Source organism: Trichomycterus rosablanca, chromosome 9 (assembly GCF_030014385.1).
Source record: "Trichomycterus rosablanca isolate fTriRos1 chromosome 9, fTriRos1.hap1, whole genome shotgun sequence".
Classification (NCBI taxonomy): domain Eukaryota; kingdom Metazoa; phylum Chordata; class Actinopteri; order Siluriformes; family Trichomycteridae; genus Trichomycterus; species Trichomycterus rosablanca.
Window position 1 is genome coordinate 10228541 of NC_085996.1, and position 23846 is coordinate 10252386.

Sequence of the window (23846 nt, forward strand, 5' to 3'; positions counted from 1 at the left end):
CATTCAGCCACTGTTGGGCCCTTAAGCAAGGCCTTTAACCCTCTCTGCTCCAGGGGCGCCATACAGAATTTCATTGTACTGTACAACTGTATATGTACAGTATATATGATAAATAAAGCCGTTCTATTCTATATACCACTGTATTTGCTAGGAGTGTTTTAATACCATGTTACAATTTCCAGATTCCATTTCCCACACTCTGAATGTGTTACATTTAAACAGTGTATTTTTTAGGTTCTGCTTGACCTTTGCTGTGGATTTTTTTTCTCTGTGATTATATAATTCTAGTGTCATTCAATTTAACAGCTCTATTCTACACTTGGATTTCACCAAAGTTTTAAGCCACTCTGCATAAATCTGCCTGACAAGTGATTGCAAATGTGCGTCTATAATAAGGTCCAAATCTTGTGCTCTCTTTTGTCATATATCACACAATGGGATCCCATTCAAAAACATGGACTGCATGTTGGTTTAAAAAATGTATTTTTAAAAGCTGTATATAAATTATATGAAAAACTGATGTGGACATTCTGTTCGAAACTCATCTCATATGTGATCCACTGCTGAGATGCCAAGAGGAAGCAGCCTGGAGTAGAGCGATGAAAAGTCATGCATGTGAAAATTAAATGGCCACATCGGGCTGTCAGCTCTTCGGGGGCCTGAGGTTAAACACACACACACACACACACACTTTTTTACTCTTAGACTGCACATTTTAAGTATAACTAGCTTTATTCCTATCCATCACATTATCATAAAATGTTTACAGTCAAGATGTGTGTAAGTCATTTGCAGATAAGCTGTTTTAACCACTTCCCTTATGAACTACACCAACAAGGCATAACATTATGACCACTGACAGGTGAAGTGAATAACACTGATTATCTCTTCATCACGGCACCTGGTAGTGGGTGGGATATATTAGGCAGCAAGTGAACATTTTATCCTCAAAGTTGATGTGTTAGAAGCTGGAAAAATATGCGAGCGTAAGGATTTGAGCGAGTTTGATAAGGGCCAAATTGTGATGGCTAGACGACTGGGTCAGAGCATCTCCAAAACTGCAGCTATTGTGGGGTGTTCCCGGTCTGCAGTGGTCAGTATCTATCAAAAGTGGTCCAAGGATGGAACAGTGGTAAACCGGCGACAGGGTCATGGGCGGCCAAGACTCATTAATGCTCGTGGGGAGCAAAGGCTGGCCCGTGTGGTCCGATCCAACAGACGAGCTACTGTAGCTGAAATTGCTGTTAGAAGTTAATGCTGGTTCAACATGAAGAGACAGGAAGTCTTTAAATAACCCAGTACAAGTTCTAATCTCAACCATGTACTAAATATCTATGGAAGTAGACTGTAAATTGCTTTGACCATTGCTTACCAAGTAACCTGGCAGAACTTTAAAGAATTTGTAAAGAGAAATAGATGAAAATTAGACTGTAATGCCTACAAAAGATGATTCAGCCAAGAAGTAAACTATATAAAATTTAATCATGGACATTTTTGCAGTTGTTTGTTCCCTTTGTTGAGTGTTTTACCAAGAAAATCAGTGTCTGATTTGAAAATTAAAACTCATTTTTTAAATAAACAGTTTTTCATTCATATATTAGTCCTGACAGACATGAGGACATTAAAGCTGTGTGAAGTGATTGGGTTCACAGAAAAATGTTAAACTGAAATATATCAGAGTCAGCTGCATTCACTGTGTTGTGTGTGTGTGTTTGGTTTTGTTTAGATCTGTGTGTATCCAGTGTGTGTGTGTGTGTGTGGTGCCGGATTCAATACCATTCTCCACTGAAGCGGAATCACTACTGTGTTTGTAGTTTCAATAAACCTGCAACGTTTCACTAAATCAAATTAGTGTTTCACTGGTCGCCCAATTAGCAAGGGGAAGAACGTCTGTTGAGCCTGGAGGGCACTAACCATGACTGTTTTTAGATCATCTAAAAGTACCAGTGTATCTGAGTTAAAATGACATTATTAGTCTTTACTTGTGAGGAATTTTCCTTGAGCACAATCAGCTGCTAGTGCTTTAAATACAGGAAGGACACATCTGGATCTTTTAGCTTATTATCTACTGCCCTCTTGTGGTATGAACATAAACTGCAACAAATATTATTAATGTTTAAGTGTTTTTCCTTTGAATTTTAATTAAAGCGAGGTTGTACTAAGTACCTGAAAGTAAAACTAAGTATTTTAAAGGACACTTTGTCATTACAGTTATATTAACACTTGATCAATCACTAGCAAGCACACTTCATTAAAACTGTACATGAAACGTGGCCCAGCTATCCCCAACATTTTTGGAACTTGGTTTATAAACATTTAAGGTACTGTACCACAGATCGGAAGGTCACTGGTTCAAACCCCACCACCACCAAGTTGACACCCTGAGCAAGTATATAAACCATTTATTACACACATCTAAATCACAAAAAGCTTGTAGATGGCAGTTTAAAATAACTGAGGTAATATTACTCTCTACATACACTAATCAGCTATAACATTAAAACCACCTCCTTGTTTCTACACTCACTGTCCATTTTATCAGCTCCACTTACCATATAGAAGCACTCTGTAGTTCTACAATTACTGACTGTAGTCCATATGTTACTCTGCATGCTTTTTTAAGTCTGCTTTTACCCTGTTCTTCAATGGTCAGGACCACTACACAGCAGGTATTATTTAGGTGGTGGATTATTCTCAGCACTGCAGTGACACTGACATGGTGGTGGTGGTGTGTTAGTGTGTGTTGTGCTGGTATGTGTGGATCAGACACAGCAGCACTGCTGGAGTTTTTAAATACCGTGTCCACTCACTGTCCACTCTATTAGACACTCCTACCTAGTTGGTCCATCTTGTAGATGTAAAGTCAGAGACGATCGCTCATCTATTGCTGCTGTTTGAGTTGATCTACTTCTAGACCTTCATCAGTGGTCACAGGACGCTGCCTACGGGGTGCTGTTGGCTGGATATATTTTGGTTGGTGGACTATTCTCAGTCCAGCAGTGACAGTGAGGTGTTTAAAAACTCCAGCGGCGCTGATGAGTCTTATCCACTCACACCAGCACAACACACACTAACACAACACCACCATATCAGTGTCACTGCAGTCAGCCCCGGTTCTGGACTGCGTTGCTTGGGGAGGCAGTGAAAAATACAGCAATGCTGTGAATAAATAAAAATTCTGATTTTGTCAAAGAAATAGACAATAGCAGTACATTAAAACTGGACAATACAATTTATTCATGTAGTGCAGCTACATCCATTACTAACAGATGTATAAAATGTATTATATGCTCTCAACTTTGTAGCAACAGTTTGTTGAATTCCCTTGTATGTTTCAGAATGATTGTTGCTGTGCACAATGAAATACTGTATATAAACACATGGTTGAGCAAGTTTGTTAGTGAGGTACTCCAGTGGCCTACTCAAAGCCCTGACCTGTCCATAGAACACCATGCTTTCTGGTCCAACATCAGTGCATGACCTGAAAAACTTATTTGACTGAATACGCTCCAAAATCAAGTGGAAATCATTCTTAGACAGAGGGAATGGGGCAGGGGAATGGAGTTAGCCAACTCTATGTTATTGTCCATGGTTCTAGAATGAGATGTCCAACAAGCACATGGTGTCTACATATGTTTGGTCATATAGTGTACATAATCCCTACAGATGTATACGTATAAACATGTATTATATATTCTTAATTTTAAATCACTTGTTAATTTATTGTGTATTATTCTGTACAGTTTGTTTTTTATTTTGGCATTTTAGTCTGTGTGAATAATGTTTATATGTTTCTATGAACGTGGGTGGCTACGGCTGGTTTTGTTGATGTAAAAGGGCTCCGTTGTACAAACTTGCTTTATCTGCTATGCCGGTTATGGCCAGCAGAGGGTGTAAATAGGTACAGATGATTGATCTGTCAATTTCTCTTAAACTGAGGACCATGTGCACCTTATTGAGCTTTAATTTGCTCCCCATGGAGGTGTTTCTATATATCATGGTTTCTCTCTCACATATTTCCCAGGTGCTCTCTCTTAAATCGTGACACTGGGCTTGCTCTGGTCCAGTTTTTCTCAGTTTTTCAGCTCACGCTTCAGTAAAGAGATGCAATCCACTGCGTTACACTATTAAGCAGTAAGGAATTATTTAATTAAGACCTCCTGGGTGCAACCAGCTTCTGATGTCTTGCAGTGTAAAAGCTGAACCTTTCTGAAATGTAGAAATAAGCAGCAAATGTTAATTGGTCCTTTCAATAGGAGGGTTCTAATTATTGTTTAATGCTGCTGTGCAAGACCCTTAACCCCTAGCTGTTTGGCTTTCTGTTGACACCTACCAGTTACCTCTTAGGCTGGTTTGTGTAGACTCTGGCTGGATGAATAGTCAGGTTCAAATCTCACCGGTGGTGGGTTAGTGTAATAGGCTGCTGCTGCACCTGAGCACCTACCACAATAAACACATTCTGCCCAAATTAGATGTTCATAGAGCTTTATTAGCAACACAGTAGGACATCAAAAAAGTTTTGATTGTTCATAATAGTTTTACAAACACCATTTCCAGAAAAGTTTTATTCATTTACCACATTCACTATATGGCCAAAAGTGGGCGGCACGGTGGCTAAGTGGGTAGCACTGTTGCCCCACAGCAAGAGGGTCCTGGGTTCGATCCCCAGGTGGGGCGGTCCAGGTCCTTTCTGTGCGGAGTTTGCATGTTCTCCCCGTGTCTGCGTGGGTTTGCTCTGGGAGCTCTGGTTTCCTCCCACAGTCCAAAAACATGCAGACATGCTAACCGGAGACACTGAATTGTCCTATAGGTACCTAGCCGCTGGGATGCACAAACCAGTGCATTGTAGTGCTGGTCCCAAGCCCGAATAAATAGGGAGGGCTGTGCCAAATCAATAATGCAGATCACGATCCCCCGGCGACCCCTAACGGAAGCAGCCGAGGAAATAGACTATATGGCCTAAAGTATGTGGCATCCCTTTATTCTTTAGAACAGACACTTCAGTTGCTTAAAGCTGTATAAAATCAAACAAAAAATGATTTGCTTTCAACTTTGTGAAAGCAGCTACACTGTAGACTTAATGCTTTGTATTTAGCTTTAATTAGGGCGCTTATTTCATGTGAAAACAGGAGCTGTCGCAACTTGCTTCTGAACTTGTTCCTGCAAATTTTGGCACGCAGTGTTCTCCATGTAGCCATCTAAATAAAAAATAATAAATGAAGCACCTGAGTGATAACAGGGTCAGAATAATTCCCAGAAAAAGTCTGTACAGACGGTGGTGTATTAAAGTCAAGCCGTACACTCTGTGTAAGTGTTAATTCAGCACTGGGAATTTTCAGCATGGCTTCCCACATCAAAGGTTTTTTTTTACACAAGCTGCAACAGTTGATCAGTGGGAAGAGCTTGTGGTAGCCCAAATATATGGAAAGCCAATGTGGTCTACAGCTACTGAAAGGCAACTGTCTATATTATAAATTCAACTACTGTTTATTTCAACGTTTGTTTTCAGTGATTCTAAATCCAACCCCATTTTCATTCCATTGCAATATTTGATTGTGGACTTCACAGCTTAAACCCACAGTAGCCATTTGTAGTTTTACTCTTATATGAAGAAAAAAAAATGTCCAAAAAATATCCAAATTTTAATTACAAAATAGCAGCAAAAACCAGCAGTTATAATTACATAAACATACATTATACCTCTTAAAATGTTGAAAATTGAAATGGCTGGTTAAAACGTCCTTATAATGGACCACAGCTTTGGTTCTGTTGTTTTATTATTATGATTATTATTATGATTAATATTAATATTACTATAATTTTAGCCATGGTGGCTCGGTGGGTAGCACTATCGCCTCACAGCAAAAAGGTCCTAGGTTCGATTTCCAGGTGGAGCAATCTGAGTCCTTTTCTGTGTGGAGTTTGCATGTTCATTCTGTGTCCGTGTGGGTTTCCTTTGGGTGCTCCGGTTTCCTTCCACGGTCCAAAAACATGCAGTCAGGTTAATTGGGGACACTGAATTGCCCTATAGGTGAATGGGTGTGTGTATGTGTGTGTCTGCCATGGATCGACTGGCGCCCCGTTGAAAAGCTGGGATAGGCTCCCCCTGCGACCCTAATTTGATAAGCAGTTAAGAAAGTGAGTGAGTGATTAATATTATCATTACTATAATTTTGGGCGCCATGGTGGCTCGGTGGGTAGCACTGTCGTGTAGCACTGTAGGTTTGATTCCCAGGTGCAGTGATCTGGGTCCTTTGTGTGTGGAGTTTGCATGTTCTTTCTGTGTCCATGTGGGTTTCCTCTGGGTGCTCCGGTTTCCTTCCACGGTCCAAAGACATGCAGTCAGGTTATTTAGAGATACTAAAGTCCATTCAGGTGTGTGTCTTTGCCCAGTATTAAGCAGTGGTAAAACAGAGAATGAATAAATAATACAATTTCTATGTGTTTTGGAACCTTTGGCGTCCCATACAGTCTGAGCGCGTAATAGCGCTTCCAGTCAGACTCCCCGTGTTTTCAAACTCAGCTGTATATGAGTGAAGTTCTGGATGCTTCTGTTGTTTTACTCTCTGTTGTTGGAACTATTTTATCAGCATCATGAGGATCAGAGAGCAGTTGGGTGCACTGCTGATCTTCATCTCAACTTTGAGCTTCGTGCGCTCTGACTCCGCTGGTTATGATCAATCTGCTGGTTATGACAGTTCTGCTGCTTATGATCACTCCACAGTGTTGGATCCGCTTAGAAAATACCTGCTCAGATGGAGCTTTAACCAAAGCAGCATCACCTTTCACTTAGAAGTGGAAACGAGAGGATATATTGGATTTGGATTTTCTCCCACCGGTGCCATGGCTTCTTCTGATATCATTATAGGAGGTGTTGCAGAGGGAAGACCATATCTCCAAGTGAGCTTTCACTGTTTCTTATACTGTCATAAACTTTTTTATTACATTTTATCTCATATGTCTTACTATATTTTACAGTAATAAGAAGTTTCCAATTATAAACCTTTTCTTTAATAAACTGAGCAGCCAGTTAATGTATATAAAATGAGAAAAAATAGATAAAAATAGTATCTTATAATAAACCTTTAGTGTAATTTCTTTTGTAAGATTTTTTTATTCGAATTTTTTTTTATTGTTTCCTAATCTTTTTACTTACATTTTATTTTATACATTAACTACAGTGGTACCTTGAAACTCAACTTCAAGGCGTTGAGTTTCAAGGTTTTTTTTTATCAAAAGGATGTATGGGAAACCTGTTAATGTGTTCCGTGGTCCTACTTGCATATATTTTAGACTTATGTAAAATAACTCACTGTAAGGTTCTACAAATTTTTGACCATAAAATAAACACCTCTGGATCTCTCTCTACAACATAAAACATAAAACTGAAAATGTAAATGTAAAATGTAAACAAAAATGTACCTGAATAGTATTTTTTTTTGTTGCCCTCTCTGTTCTTTTTTTATCCTCAGAGACATGATCTTTACGCACACTTTACTAATAAACTAATTCCTAATAACTTTATGGAGATGAATGATGGGTATAAAAATATAACAGATCCCATGACTGGCATTAAAAGGCCATTAAATTGTTTATGTAAATACATTCAGAACTGAACCTTGTGTTTCCTGAAGCAAAAGGATCAAAACCCACCAGCTGTGGGTCTATCTCCAGGCTTTCATGTTCAAAGTTCACTTGAACCTTGTTGGCGATGTTTGAAAAACGATGCCTCGTCTCCCCTACTGCAGGAACAGATCTCACCGCTAAAGGAAGTGCATGTTTACAGCCTGAGATGTTGATGAGAAATGTGCCAGCGGTGTGCAGTTCGCTCGTGTTTGTAGTCATATCCAGTAAATGTGTACAGAACTACTTGCCAGATGTGCTCCTATATGAATAACATGAAACATCTGGTGTGTGCAGTGGCCTTCTAAACAGTTTGTACTGTGAATTACTTCAGGGTTCTGGTACCAGAACAGCAATGTTTCCCTGGTACAATATTTATATCACTGGCATGTTTGCAGTCTTGCAGATAAAGATATTTTGTCTGTCTTGTCTGTCTATGGATACATTATGCAGACACTCATTTTAAAATTGGGTTTAGTTGGACACAATCATTGCTATCATGCAACATCATTAAACACCATCATTGGCAGTAAACGGATTCTACTAAGAGCTTCAAGTGTGGAATTATTAAAGGACAGCTTTTGGGTTTATTTGGCTTGAACGGTGAAAATCTTACTGCCATTGAATTTCAGAGCAGGGTATCAAATTACTTCTGGCAGTTTGGAATACAAAATCAGGTTTGGTTGATGTCAAGGCAGCTATGGCCAATAAATGTTAAGAGTGCCTGGGCATCTGTGTTGTACATTTTCTGTCAGTCCAGACATTCTCTTTGATGATGTTGTCATTCAGGGCTTATTTTCTGGCATTGTCCTGTCTGGCTGGCTACTGTTCCAAATAGTGAAGTTTACAGTCATGTGATCATAACGACGTCACTTTTAATATATTGGGTAATTTAACTTGCCCGTTGTCTGTCGGGTTATGATCTGCTTCGATTACTTAGAGGTTAAAGCCAATGCAATTTGATGAACTTATTTTTTAGCATGCATAATAATTTTATAGAAGTAGAACAGCATTCTGTTATTTCTATTATTTCTAATTCGCCAAAACACAGTGACCACCCAGTATTAAAATTATGTGCAATTTGAAAGCCACTTTATTGTAGCCTTTCTGTTGGTTCTTACCAGACGGTAGGCTTTGATGTCATATTCGATGTCATTTGATATAAATCAATCTTGGCTGCTAAATTACCTGATGGTATTTTGTGGTTTGTCCTTCCTCAGACCACTGTCAGTAAGTACTTAACCACGGTTACACATGAGCTTCGTCCCAATAATCTGACCGTAACAATTAGGCCTTTATCAAAGTTTGTTACTAAATAGCAATCGTCATTATTACAGTTGTATTTCAGAGAAACACCCTTCCAAAAATGAAAAAAAAAAATGATTTATTTTAATACTGGTTGCTATTTGCAGTTATTATTTAATTTAATTGGAATTTTTTTGTTCTTTAGAACTTTAAAGCACACTGAACCTCAGCTGCTTCATTCCTCAGTGGTTTGAAGTGGTTTGTATCACCTGAGGTTGAGTTGTTTCTGTGGATAATCTACAGCCCTTCTACACTGAATGATGTTTCTGATCTAGTGAACCACTGCTACAGGGCAATTCTTTGATCTTTCACTGGAGTAGTTTTTTTTTTTTTTTGGTCATAAGTGCTTTCTATTTTTGCTCAATAACCCCAGTATTTGTTTGGACATGACTTAAATATCACATGCCATGGGACTAACCTGGTAAATCTAAACTGTAGGTAAATAAATGCTCAATGTGTTTTTGAGACTTATAAATATAATAAAACAGGTATAGAAACATCTGTACATGCTTCCGCGTATAAAAAAGGATCAATGAATGTTAAAAAATTGGAACGTATGCCCCTCTTGCTCATTTCACCCATTCTTTTGCCATCTATTATATAAGGCCAAGTAAAGTACAGTCCCAATTCCAAAAAAAAAAACATTTATTATTGAATTTTGTAAAATTATTCTTTGCACATAATTTATTCCTGTAACACATTTAAAAAAATTGTGACAGGCAAATTAAGACCAGGTACACTGGGAAATGTTTTTAAAAACATATAGTGTATAAATATATAGTAACACCTCACAGGAAAAAAAAAGTAGTGGTCAGTGACGGGGCGCATAACAGTCAGCAGCCTCCTTGATCAGGGATTGGGAGCTGGAGCAGCAGGAAAGGTTGCAACTAGCAGGAATTGGATATGACTAGATTGGGGAGAAAAAGAGGAACAATATTCAAATAAATTATTTTAAAAAAGGTTATTAAATCAAGTGTGATCATATGCATGATCATTTTATTTACACTCTTTCTCATGTTTTTGTTCTCTAGGACTATTTTGTGGACGGCAGCAGAAAAGTCAATCAAGATCAGATTCAAAGCTACCGGTTGCTGTATGCGAGTGAGAACCAAACACACACCGTTCTGGCATTCAGTCGGGACCTGCAGACCTGTGACTCTGATGACAGGCCTATCACGGTGGGTGTGGCTCACAGACTTAAGGCTTAAGCATACCCTATGCAAACACACTGATGTGAATGCCTAGCCAATGCACTGCGAATATACTCATATATTCTGTTATATACTCACTCTGCCTACTTGCATTTAAATCTGTATGTAATTCATCAACAAAATCAATAAAAAGAATAAAAAAAACTGTTGGTCAGAAATGACATCATTGAAAACATATTTTGTAAATTTCTGATACTGTGCCTGTCCTCAGGGCAGTACGACGCGGGTGATATGGGCTTATCATGAAGATGATGTTGGGCCGTCGGGGCCGAAGTATCATGGAGTCAACAGAGGAAGAAAAAGTTTACGTCTTCTTAATCCTGGAACCAGTACAAGCATTCCTCCTAAAACAGCTAGTTTCGTCCTGCAGAATGTTAACGTGAGTAAGGTTGATATTTGGGTTAATTTTTTTGAAATCTAACCATCTCAGTATTGTTTTTCAGTATTGTGAAAACATTTGTCTTTGATTATATTTTATGTATTAAATACATTTGTTAAACTGTAGTTTTATCTTGTCATGGTTTGTGTATGTGCACAGGTTGTATTGTTGTTCGATTTAAAATGTAACTTTTTTCCTTTTTATTTTTTTTCCTTTTTAATTTGTTAATATTTGTGTAACTTTTTAAGGGTTAAATCACATTTATTTATTTTTCATTTATTTTTATAATTTGTGTGTGTGTGTGTCAGAAAAAGAAAACATTTTTTTATTATGTACAGTGTGTGTGCTTAATTTTAAGATATCTATTTTTCTTCTAAGACAGGTCCCAGTGCCTCATAAGGACACAACTTACTGGTGTAAGATGTTTAAATTCCCAGATGTACATCAGAAGCATCATGTCGTTAGAGTAAGTGCTGTGATTTTATAATCCAAAATGGTTTTTATACACACAATACAGAATAATATGGAATTGTTTGCATTCCATTAATAAAGCTAACTATGTGAAGTTTAAAGCAAAAAATAATTATTATATCTGAGATGTAACAGAGAATATCCAGCTAATTGCATTTGTCAGAATATAAGTGGGGAAAAAACAAGAAACACCACTGAACATTTCCAAAGTTCTAATGATTTAATGTTGGTTTTATGCTGATTGGTGGAGGAGACTTGGCAGGTCTTGGTGTTTTCCAGGTTGATTTGTTCTCTTTTCTTCTTTGCACCCTTTTTTCTCTCCTCTGAAACTCACCTGCTAATTATAACCTTCAAAACTACTATTTTTAGCTGTCATGGCCCTAAAATTATATACCACTCCTGTAAACCTGTAATTAAAAGCACAGATCTATAAGCATGCGTTTTGAAGCGTAATGAGTGTCTTTAGCATTTCTTCTTTGTGCCCAAAATGATGAAAAATTTAATCTTTATATATGTTATTAACATTGCACACAGTATTTATTAAGAAAAATATCTTTAAAACAACTTCAAATGTTTTGAATAAACCTTGTAAAGGTTTAGGTGCATGATTATGACCATAACCTAGTATTACATTTAACTTGAGGACATTTGAAGAGAATTGAGTGTTTGTGCCGTACATCATGAATGCAGATATGTATTATTAATAAATAACACAATTTTTGCATGGTCATATAGTAAAGTACAACAAGTAATTATTAGATGACAGTACTAAAACCTATTTAGTAGTTAAAAGCTTAAGCTTTATCCAGTCTACCCACTGACCAAGCCCAGTGACTGAGACTGAGAAACACTGCTGTCTTTCATACTTGTTTGATTTTGTCACTTATACATATAAATCATTTGCTCTTTCCTATTTACCTGGTACCTCAGTGCTCTATGCATGTTGGTCTTCATATAGGCTCAAAACAACAGTTTTTAGTGTTGAGGTCAGGGATCTGTGCACGTGAACAGAGTTCCTCCCTCTCATACATGTAACGCTTGGATCACCTGACCATGAACTTGTTGGACATCCCTTTCTAAAACCATTGACCTTATTATGGAGTCCCCCTTATAACAGCCTCTAGTCAGGACTTGGACCACTGGAGTTTCTGTACACCAAATTCGTCAAGCTGACTTTATGAACAGGGGCACTGTGAAAACTTGGAAGCGAATTATTTGTTTTTATAATTGATTTTATACACCAATTAGCAATGGGCTGAGTAGCTGAAACACCTGAATGCAAACATTATGAAGGGTATCCACATACTTTTTATTTTTAGTGTATATAAAAACGAGACTGTTAAGTTAGATGCAAAAAAACATTACATTGATGGAAATGGATTCAACATTTTGGGTTTAAACACAAGAATTTGGTTCCTTTAATTTCAATAAAAAAGAATACAAAAAAACAGATCATGAATGAAATCCTTATTTTTTATAGTTTCCAAGTCGCTTTTATTCCATTGTGTTAATTAATAATTAAAAAACCTAAATATATAAACACTGTAGTAGAACATATAAAACATGTTGAAAAAATTGCTTGTTATAATGAACTCCTACTCTAAAAATGTTCAAATGGATGGTTTCAGTCTGAACTCAGAGAATCAGTCCCGATGGGACTTCTGAACTCAGAAGCCTGTTTACTCCAAGAAAAGTACTACATGAGGCTGTGAATGAGTGCGTCTGTCTTTTCCGGCCATTTGTGGTCCACCACACAGATGTAAGAGGGTCAGTGTGATGGAAGTGGAAAATCCCAGCCACAGTGCTTCACTGTCTATATTCAGATCACACTGCTTTGTACACGCTTGGATAAAAATGTCTGACTCTCTTGTCTCTGTCCACATTAGAATTTTATATGGAAGGTCTAATAAAGAAAACTTTTATTTATTTTAATGCTTTTATTTTAAAATGAGGAAACATTGCTTATGCAGCAGTTTCTTTCTCAGGTTTGAGATTTTGCAGTCAACAGAAACAGTTGGCTGTGTCTGAGGAAGGCAGGCTGGATGGGGAATCATCTCCTTGCCGCTGCCACAGCAACTCCTTTGGTTTGTCTGAGAGGTCAGGCTGAGCAGCAAAATATACAGAGAATAGAGGATGACCCTTGAAACATGCTGAAACTCTGTCTGTGGTCTTCCTTGTCCAGCATGATAGATTTACAACCAGCAGAAGTCAATGAAGTGCATTTAAATCTAAATTGGAACAATATAAACCATCTGTACTAGGTACTGAGCACATAGGCAGGTAGGTTCTAAACTGCCTGGAACTTTAGCTTTATGGACTGGGCCTCCATTGCAGAGCTGTTATACACATGCTTAGTAGCAGGCGTCTTAAACTTAAATATGAATTAATATATCTGGGTTTAGCAGATCTTGAAATGACACTACCTGTCTATGTTTTTAATAGCTTGGGTTGGGTTTTTTGTTCTTAATGCTGTGAAAGTATTAAAAAAAACAACATGCCGGGTCCGGGTCCTTTCTGTGTGGAGTTTGCATGTTCTCCCCGTGTCCGCTTGGGTTTTCTCCGGGAGCTCCGGTTTCCTCCCAGTCCAAAGCCATGCAAGTGAGGTGAATTGGAGACACTAAATTGTGCATGACTGTGTTCAATATAACCTTAAATGTCATGAATGTAACCAAAGTGTAAAACACGACATTAAAATCCTAATAAACAAACAAACAAAAACATCTGTGAGCTGAATGACTGAATATCTGGCTTCAATTGGGTGATGCGAGATTTTCAATGAAATCAATGGCATTAGTGTGTATTTAATGAATGTCATATAGAATGTTTTTGAGTGCATTCATATAGAATGCGAATGCAGCCCTAGCACATCAGTGCATTTTGATAAGTGACCGTGTCGTGAAGCACATAATGCAATCTAATTATACAGAACAATGTGAATTGGAGCACAGCCATATCCTAGTAAAACCCAAATTCAAGGCTTAGACATAAAAAGCATCTGTATTTGCATATATTCAATACATAAGTAAATATGACATTAAATACTGGAAGAAAGCTTTAGATAAACACGAGCACTGCTTTGATGTGAGGTTTTTTTCATATCAGATTCCAGTTTTTCTAATCTGTTTTTTTCTTAAATCCACAAAACCCGAATGGTTCCTCATCTGTAAATAAGATGAGAGAAAGAAAGAATGGTTTGATTATTTATTTGGCCACTGCTCCATACGAAGAGGCTCACAGATCGAGCAGCTGGGAATGGCTATATTTAGAGTTCTTCCTCCAGAAGAAAAGAAAGCCCCACTGTGAGGAGGAAATGCAGACCCGAATACATCATTCCTTATTTCAGACCAGAGCTTGGAGGTCCAACTACTGCTTACACATCTGGTCCTGTGAAAATGTGTAGTCTACACCACACCTTGTTATACTGTAAATGCAATATACGATCAAAGATATGCTGACACCTCAGCTAGCTATTGAGTTCAAGTGTTTTAGCCATTTTGCTTCTAATTTGGGGCAACAGTTTGGAAAAGACCCTAATTGTTCCAGTGTGACTGTGCCCCTGTGTGCAAAACAAGCAAAGTGTGGTTCATAAAGATATAGTTTGACTAGTATGGTCTGGAGGATGTCAGATAGGAACACACAAATAATTGCCCATTATTTTGGAATGAGATGTCCAACAAGGTCATGGTCAGAAAAGGCTTTATGTTGCATTTTATAAACACTATTTTTGAGGAAACAAGCCTGAAAATGATACGTAATGGTGCAGCAGTTGAAACATGAAAATGATCTGTTAGAAGTTGCACTGACCTTCACAACCTGGTTGCAGATTGAACCGGTGATCCAGAAAGGCCATGAAAATCTGGTGCACCACATCTTGCTGTACCAGTGTGACAGCTCCCTGAACGAGAGTGATCTGTCGATCGGCCACGAGTGTTACCATCCTAACATGCCGGAGTCCTTCTTCAACTGTGAAACTGTCATCTTCGCCTGGGCCATCGGTGGAGAGGTGAGAAGCAGCACGCTCAGGTTTAATGATCTTTTACTAGCTGATGGAGATAAACAGTCAGAATAACTGAGCAAATTGTTTTAAATGGGCTATACTGCTTTCGGAGATCAGTAAGATAGCTTTTTTAGTTAAACGTTTGGCCAAACAGATCTAGAGATAGACAGCTTTTTTAATCTTGTATATTGTTATGATTTATTAAAATTTAGAAGAAAATTTTTGCTATTTATCTGTGTTTTATTAGTTTAAATTTGATGAAACTGACATATTAATATATCAGAACTGATTAGTTTAATTGTGTAGCATTATTATAGAAGCCAACATCATGTTTGATGAGAGAATGTTTGAAAATACAAAGGTCTGCATAATAAGTGGATATAGGCGACCAGGTGGTGCAGCGGGATATTCCACTAGCACACCAGCACAGAGATTCTAGAGAACTCCTCGGTTCAAAACTCGGCATTGCCACCGGTCCACAAGTGGATATGAATAAATCTTTGTCTCTGAATAGCCGTCCTATGATTATGTCACGTGTACCATCAAAGGTTAAACCTGATAAACTTAAAAAATTTAATGGATGGAGAAGCATAATTTGATAATTTGATGCTACAATAACACATGATGACACATGACAAATTATACATAATTTATTGTAATGATTAAATAAATGTCAGATGTTAGTCATTAACGTATAAAGTATTTGGAGTACAGGATTTATCTGTGGAGGATATTTTCTGTTACAGGGATTTACCTATCCTCCACATGTAGGAATGTCGATAGGAACAGCTGAAGATCCGGTCTATGTGTTAATGGAGGTGCACTATGACAACCCAGCTTTACAAAAAGGTATTTCTGTCACACTATGACTATGGGGTTACTCCAGGTCCTTCAGGCTCTTAGGTCTTCTCTTGTGAATTCTCCTCAGCCGACCCCACAGGTTTTAATATGGTTTAGGTCAATGGGCTGGGATGGATATAGTAAAAGCTCCGTCCTGCTGGAAAGTCGAACCAAAATGTAGCTAAACGAGCAGTAACCCTAACATATCCTTTACCACTTATATGTGAGGATTAAGTTCATGGTTAGTACTGTACTTTGTCTTTAAATAGTTTGTTGGTATGGAGATGCATTGAATTGTAGATACATTATAGAAACCTGGTGACTTCATTTTTTACTATGTTCTGCAAATCACCAACCATGATACTTGGAGAAATATTTGCCTCTTGATCTATCTTCCCAACTGTATGAGGACAAAAATACACTTGCATTCTTTTCCAGACAGCTATTGCTGTAAACCTCAGTAAATATGAGCTCAGGAGTTTAACATGGAGGAACTCCAGTGGCCTGCATGGATTTCTGACTTCAACCCTACTGAACACCTTTGATATGAATTGAAAGCCTGACCTCACTAATGCTCTTTAGTTTAGCTTTTTATTGAATGGGTGCAAATTCTAAAAGACACACTTAAAGATGACCTTTGCAGAATAGTGGAGGCAAATGGAGCTGCAAAGGAGGTTAACATCCATATTAATGGCCATGATTTTGGAACAAGATGTCCAACAAGCTCATGGTCAGGAGTTGTAATGTACACAGCGCTTAATAGTCACTGTCTTTTTTATTTTAAAATATTTTGGGAATAAAACTACTTAAATTTAAGATGTTTTAGTGTCAGATCAGGATGGTTAAATACAAACTCATTCTTTCATTGAGGTTTTTACTCATCTTTACCAATAATGAACACAGGTGTTGCTTCTTCAAGTGCAGCTAATTTTCAGTCTTGTTCTCATTCCCAGATGTGGACAGTTCAGGCCTGCGTCTGTTCTACACACCCAAGCTGAGAGACTATGATGCGGGGGTGATGGAGACGGGCGTGTGGGTCAGCCTATACCACATGCTGCCTCCTGGCATGCAGGACTACATCACTGAAGGTCACTGTACACAGGAGTGTCTGCAGGAGGTAGCAACCCAAATCTCCCTATAGATTCCTCTCGCACAGTGGAGCTTTTTATTTTGATTTGTTTATATTTAATGGGAGTGGAGAAGCATTCTAGTGGGAGTCACTGGGTATCACCTAAACCTGACAGTCATCCCATTAAGGACACTTTTCATCATAAAAATTTGATTTTAAATGAATATAATTGCCATTTTTACCATTAATCACCCAAAATGATGAAGTGAAAATAGTTCCATTGGCTACAATTACAGCTGAAAATCTTCATGAATACATCTCTACAGGCGTTACAAACCTGTATCTAGATGGTTTGTCCCATTCCCTATTTATCTCCATGAAAGTGGATGGTGAGTGTATATAAACTGCCATCTTCAGGTATCTTGACAAATGATTGATGGGGTTAAAGTCTGGGATTTGTCAGGGCCACCCAAGAACATTCAGAGATTTGCCCCTCTGTCACTATAGTGCTGTTTTGACAGTTGAAATGTCAACCCAGGAAGAGGTTTTCTACAATAATGTGTCTGTGAAGTCACATTTTTTGCTATTTATTCTTTTAAGCTGGTAAAGAGAGGCAGGTTTTATCTGGTAAATGGTCAGAATGCTTTCCACTGGTCAAGCTAGTCTGGATTGTATTTAGAGGGTGTTGGATGCTGGTCAGGCTGATTCTAACTGGTCAGGTGAACAACCACTAGTCCAACACTAGTTTTTAATGCTGAGAGACCAAACTAAAACCAAATAACTATCTTATCAAGCATCTTCCCTGTATAAGCTAATGTTGTGGTTGAGATTATGTACCTGTATTTGTTAGTAATCTTTAACTTGACATCTGCCAAGTATTAAACACAAAGCTTCATGGTAGATTTTGTCATATTTTTACAATGAACCTATAAGGTAATTAAAAGCCAGTTACTCAGATGACGGTTTAGATTTTTTGATTTTCAGGATTAGACTCCCCAGGACAGCTTAATTTTTTTCAGATCATGCTGGGTATTACAGTTAAATCACGTTGCTTTGTAACCTTTCTGTCTGTTTACATTTCAGTCTCTGAGCAGTGAAATGCCCAGTGGTGTGTGGATATTTGCAGTTCTTCTCCATGCCCACTTGGCTGGCAGGGCCATCAGGACCAGACATTTCCGTGAGCAGGTTGAGCTGCCTCCTCTTTCCTCAGATGACAACTTTGACTTTAACTTCCAGGAGTTTCAGCCATTGAACCAAGAGCGCCTGCTTCTGCCTGTTTGTATACTGTTTTACGTTCAAACCTATTAATCTGTTGCATGTGTGTGTGCAGTAATGTGTGCAATTACTGCAGGCAACTGACCTGGGTCCAGCAACAGGACCCACTATTACCCCAAAAATGTGGAATGGAGGATAGGGGGAAGTCTGGGGGTAGTAGTACATTATTTCTAACACACCTTCAATCCATAATTAAGGTTAACAGTTTGCAAACACTCATAAGCCACATTACCAAATGTATGATCGTGGGATTTTTGGACCTCCCGTTCCAAAACAATGGACATGATGATGGAGTTCTGGGAAAGCTTTCCACAAGACTTTTGGAGTATGTCAGTGTAAACGTGTGCCCATTCAGTCAAAACAGCATTTGTAGGGCCTGGCTTGCAATCCACTGTCCAGTTCATCCCATAGGTGTCCAGTGTGTAGAGCCATGTTTCTCCACACCAAACTAATTAAACCAGGTCTTTATGAACACAGATGCACAGTCATGCTAAAACAGGAGTTCATGCTTATACACCTGTTAGCAATGAGTATGACTGAAACCCCTGCATTTAATAATTAGTAGGGATGTCCACATACTTTTTGACCACAGAGTGTATTGTTATCCTTTAAAGACAGTATTTTGTGTGGTTTATTATACATCCTTTGTTTTTCTGCATCCAGGGGGACTCATTAATCACTGAATGCATATATAATACCAAAGGCCGGCAGAACATGACGTGGGTAAGATGCTTAGACTTGTATTGGATTTTTAACATTGTCTATATTGTCATTGTCATCTCCTTTTTCCTTTATTCTTTTTTTTTTATCATTATGTTTTCTTTTTTTAAACAGCCATTCTAAAAAGCAAACCTGTACAATTAACTTAATTTGTTTGTGATTTCTCAATTCGCTCCTATAATTACAAACTATTAGGTAAAGGGATGAGCCCCACAGGATAATATTTAATACAATTGCATTGGATACAGATTACAATGCAAACTCAGCAGTTACAACTTGGCAGTGATGGGGCATAAATTAGAAACCTTCCAGTCACTTGTCCAGTACACCTGTCCACTAAGCTACCACTCTTCAAATTTGTATAAAACCCACTCTATTACCAGTTATTAAGTTTACTAGGAGTCATCAGTGTATTGACCTTTTTTCAGTATTTTGCCTCTTTTTGGATCATTCAATTCCTGATGCTTAATTTTCCCTGTGCATTCTGATGACCTCAATTGCTCGACACCTACACTGGCCGAGAAGAGCAGAAGGGCCACATCTCTAAAACAGCCAGTATAAAAGGACCACTCTTTCTGTATACTCCCACCTCTCATGTTGAGGTCTGGACCATTTAATAGGAGTCACTGTTGCAGCAGCAAGGAGGTTATACCCCATCTAGCCTTTCTTCCCACAGACTCGGCCAATTCTGTCTGTTGAGCACCCAGGCAAGGTCTTGCACAGACGAAACTTAAGACTTTGTGATGAAGGAGAGTCGACTTTTTTGATTGAAGATTTTGACAGCTCACCTAACCAAACCTCTTGATCATGTATTCAGTGTGCTGCAATAATAATGTGTTTCTGCTACAGGGTGGTTTAAGCACAAGGGATGAAATGTGTTTATCGTACCTACTATATTATCCTCGAGTCAACCTGGCCAGGTGTGAGAGCCTTCCAGAAATCCAAGGTCAGCTCAAGTTTATTGGAGTCAAACAAATCCAGAAGCCTTTGACGTAAGTTTTAGCACTTTTAGTTATTCTATAATATACTAGAAACCTGGTATATTAGTTTTAATTTGTCGTATGTGAACAATTCTCCTTATTATTGAGTTTCAGCCACACTTAACAAGTTTACATGCTTCCAACTGCTTATCTGTTATTGTGTGGCACATGAATGTTTAGTTGGCCTGGAAAGACTAGACAAAAATTTTTTGTGACTGAAGGACACATAAGGCCTCCACTTGTAAGATTTACTCGGGTCTGGTGCTGATAAAAGCAAAAAAGCATGCGAGTGCTGAAACCACAAAGCTGAATCCTCACAATCCATTCCATACATGTGACCTAGTATATTTAGACACTTAATAGCCCAGCAAACTAGGAAGGGAATCATTAAAATATATCTATTATTTATCATTTAAATGTAATACAGTTGATGTGTCCTAATATTACTGTTAAAAGCTATTACCATGTTTACTATGAAAAGATAACCAATAATTACAGTTAAAGGCAAAGGTTTAAATACATTTATGGGACATGTACTGTATGTCATGGGATTTTATTTTTAAAGTTGGAACTTGGAAGTGTTTTACAAAATCTCCCAAATTTTCTGGAAATTGGGGTTGTATTACTGAATGGTTGGAACCCAAATTTATGTAAAAAATACAACTTTGTGTTCCCTCATGAGTCTTTTATAGATTTTCAGAGGTGAATGTGAAAAAGACTCAAACTTGACAGACTGTATTAGAGTGTCATATGCTAAAAAGGACGCTTGGATTTTTTTTCCAATTGATTATTTACAGAAAGAAATAAAATTGACCCTCATGGGATACATGTCCCTTATACATGTATCTAAACTGTACATTATTCAGAAAGCTGGTTTAGCTGTCTAATCAGAACAATGACCCACAAAATAAAGTTGAAGCAGAAGAATGAAATTACCAGTAAAGTTTAGGAAAAAAAAGCAAACTAAAACTAGCAGGCGTGCATTTTTGTTTTATGATGCCTTTGCATGTGTGTTTGTTTGCATGCAAGAAAGCATGTGTGTGTTGGATGGAGTGTGTGTGTGTGTGTGTGTGTGTGTGTTTAAATGGCAGGGGGCTTTGAAATAGAAACCATCTGACCGGCCCTGCTGGTGCTGTGTGTTTACAGCTCCCCGTTCTGCCCCAAACCAAGCTGCTTTGTGCAGGAAAGATTATCATGCTTATATCAAGCAAGTTATACGATATAGGCATAAATATAGATATGTATATATGGATATAAACACATATACAATTATACTGGTATTTATTGACTGGTCTACCCCTAGGTGGTGCTAAAGTACCAGAATTATATGCTGGACTAAGCTATTTTCTGTCTCCCAGTATTGATTACTGCTGGTTTTAAATGGTCATTGCTGGTTTTGATATTAAAAAACAAGTTCTGGTAAAAAACTATAGTGATCAGAAGGTTGCTGGGTTAAACTTCACCACCAATTTGTCACTGTTGGGCCCCTAAACAAGGTCATTAACTTATAATTGCTCACAACTTTGTCACTTTATGCAGATACAGTATACGAAATAGTAGAAGAACCACCATTATTTTGTATACTATATCAGTCAGTCAAGCAAGTTTACAAATCAACAATGCTATCAATATCTTTCCTCTGTGCAGGACATGGCCTTTTGTGATTAAAAGTCCAAAGAGATACAGCAACTTGTCCTTCACTGATGCCATGGACAAGTTTCGCTGGACAAAGAAGAGAGGAAAGGCCTTTAATAAAGTTGTTCTTAAGCTCCCTATGAATGTACGCTGCTCCAAGATGGGTAATGATGAGTGGTCGGTAAGTGAAAAATAATAGTTGTGGGTAAGAATTTAAAACCCAGTTGTTTTAAATTGAATAAGAGTAAAACTATACTATTTAATATTATTTAATAGTAATGCGACTGTGATTATATACATCAAAAAATCACATTAATTCCTGTCTTGTTTGCAATCAGTTCCTAGTCACCAAGTATGAAATGTGAAGCTAACTTGAGTCCTTATCAATCTAAAATTTTATACACACAGTGAACATTTCGTTAAACATGTACATTTGAGACACCAGCGCTGGGATTCTAAACTCCCAGTGGAGATCGGTGCGTGACTCTCCATGTGAGAGACTGGCCTCATGCACAATTCCACCACAGTATGGATGAATAAGAAGGGGTTGGTAGACCACACGAGTCGAAGGGAACATGTGTAAGGCAAATATACCCTCCTCGGACACGATCGGGGTCCACATCAGCGGAAGAATAATTGACTACACTAAATTTGGTGCTTTTCATCGACAACTTACCCTTTGCTATAGCAAACAGCAATATCATTTTTTGCCACTCTGTCTTGCAACAACACGATTTGTATCTATGTTCTGCACACACCTCAATGTGTGGCCAACAACAAATAATCTGTTTATATTCTACAGTATATTTATCTAGTTACACAGTTTATTGAAATAAACCAATAAGTCGCTGCTTTTTGTCTACTTATAGATGTATTATTTTTAGGAATGTTCACACACAATGCTCATTAATCTTGCTAATGTTTGTCTCTTTATCTCGTCAGATCCAGGGCACTATTTTATCTCCTCCGAAGCTAAAATCAGTTCGACCCGCTGCCATCAGTGAGTGTAAAAACAGCTCTAACCCTCAGCATCATCGATCACTGGCTGGGCTGTTTATCACAGTCATTATTATATTACTGCAGATTCACTTCCAGCTCTGACTGGCAGTCTTGTCTGGACTGGACTTCATACCAACAAAAATCTGCCAGGTTGGGAAATATAGGACAGTGGAGTGAAACAAGAATGTTGTTGGACTGATAAAAAGGCCAGATGAGATGAATAGAGCTGGCCACGGTGGCACCAAAGTGAACATAAAACACAGTAAAACAAGTAACTCTGAAGTATATACTTACTATAAACTTGTAGGGTAAATGAATGTCATGGCAGATGTGTTGTTGAAAATACAACTTACTAAACTGGAAGTGTAGAAAGTTCCATAGAGTTGTTTACCTTTGTGGTAAAGCCTTTCAGCACCTTGTTAGTAATTATGACTAACTACAACTGATGGCTTCTCTGTGTCCTCATAATAAAGGCTAGTATGACTAGAGCTACAAGCAGTTCAGAAAGCTCTGTACAGATTTCACAATGTACATTATAGATTGTTAGAACAAATCTAGAAGCAACTTCATGTTCCAGAATTATCTGTGCAATGAATTGCCCACTGAAGCCAACTGTGTCTACTAAGCTCCTGGCCAGGCTGGTGCTACCGCTGAGACTTGTCCACAGGTGTCATTAATGGTGTAGCATTGTATTAGACTGCTGTGCCACATGAGGTATTTTTACGTGCATTTTTTGTATTTAATACCCTGTATGCAGCTCAAATTGAACTCTGAATATGATACTAAATAGAGGACAAAGGCAGAAACACTTTCAATGCATGAATGTCCATCTTAGAAGAGGCTCATTTTTAGTGGTTGATGAGATGAAACAAAGATCTGGATACCATGACCAGAATGACACTATATGGGCAGAAGTATGTGAACACTTAACCATGAACATTTACATTTTTGGCGTTTAGAAGACGCTGTCATCCAGAGCGACTTCTGTGGAAGCCAACATATCAACATACCCCCCCTTTTTTTTCTTCAGGCTTTTAGATATTGGAGCATATTGGAGGATATCTCTGGAAATATTTGCCCATTTAGTTGAAAGTGCACCTATGAACAAAGTCATTGATGTTGGCAAAAAAGCCTGGTTTGTGTAATTTCGATACATTTGAAAGGTGATTAGAGTGGTAATTTGTACTGAAAAATTGAGTCTGTGTCAAAAACCAACACATCTGGTCAATCTGGCCTTTTCTATCAAGTAATGTGGTCCAAGAGCTGAGCCAGAGATTTGTTCATGGCTATTAAAAGCATCTTAATTAAGTAACAAACAGGCCTAAGTTGCAGAAATGATTGG

At 38.0% G+C, this 23846-nt stretch overlaps 1 protein-coding gene across 1 annotated transcript; it reads left to right on the forward strand.

Moving 5' to 3' along the window:
* Positions 1-6594: 6594 nt before the first annotated feature.
* On the forward strand, positions 6595-22606 carry moxd1 (monooxygenase, DBH-like 1). The gene is made up of 12 exons (XM_063002458.1): positions 6595-6900; positions 9960-10106; positions 10351-10518; positions 10901-10984; positions 14813-14992; positions 15733-15835; positions 16780-16943; positions 17979-18170; positions 18834-18893; positions 19740-19882; positions 21518-21686; positions 22448-22606. Exons 1-12 carry the CDS (start codon positions 6595-6597, stop codon positions 22604-22606), a joined length of 1875 nt encoding a protein of 624 aa, XP_062858528.1.
* The last annotated feature ends 1240 nt before the right edge of the window (positions 22607-23846 follow it).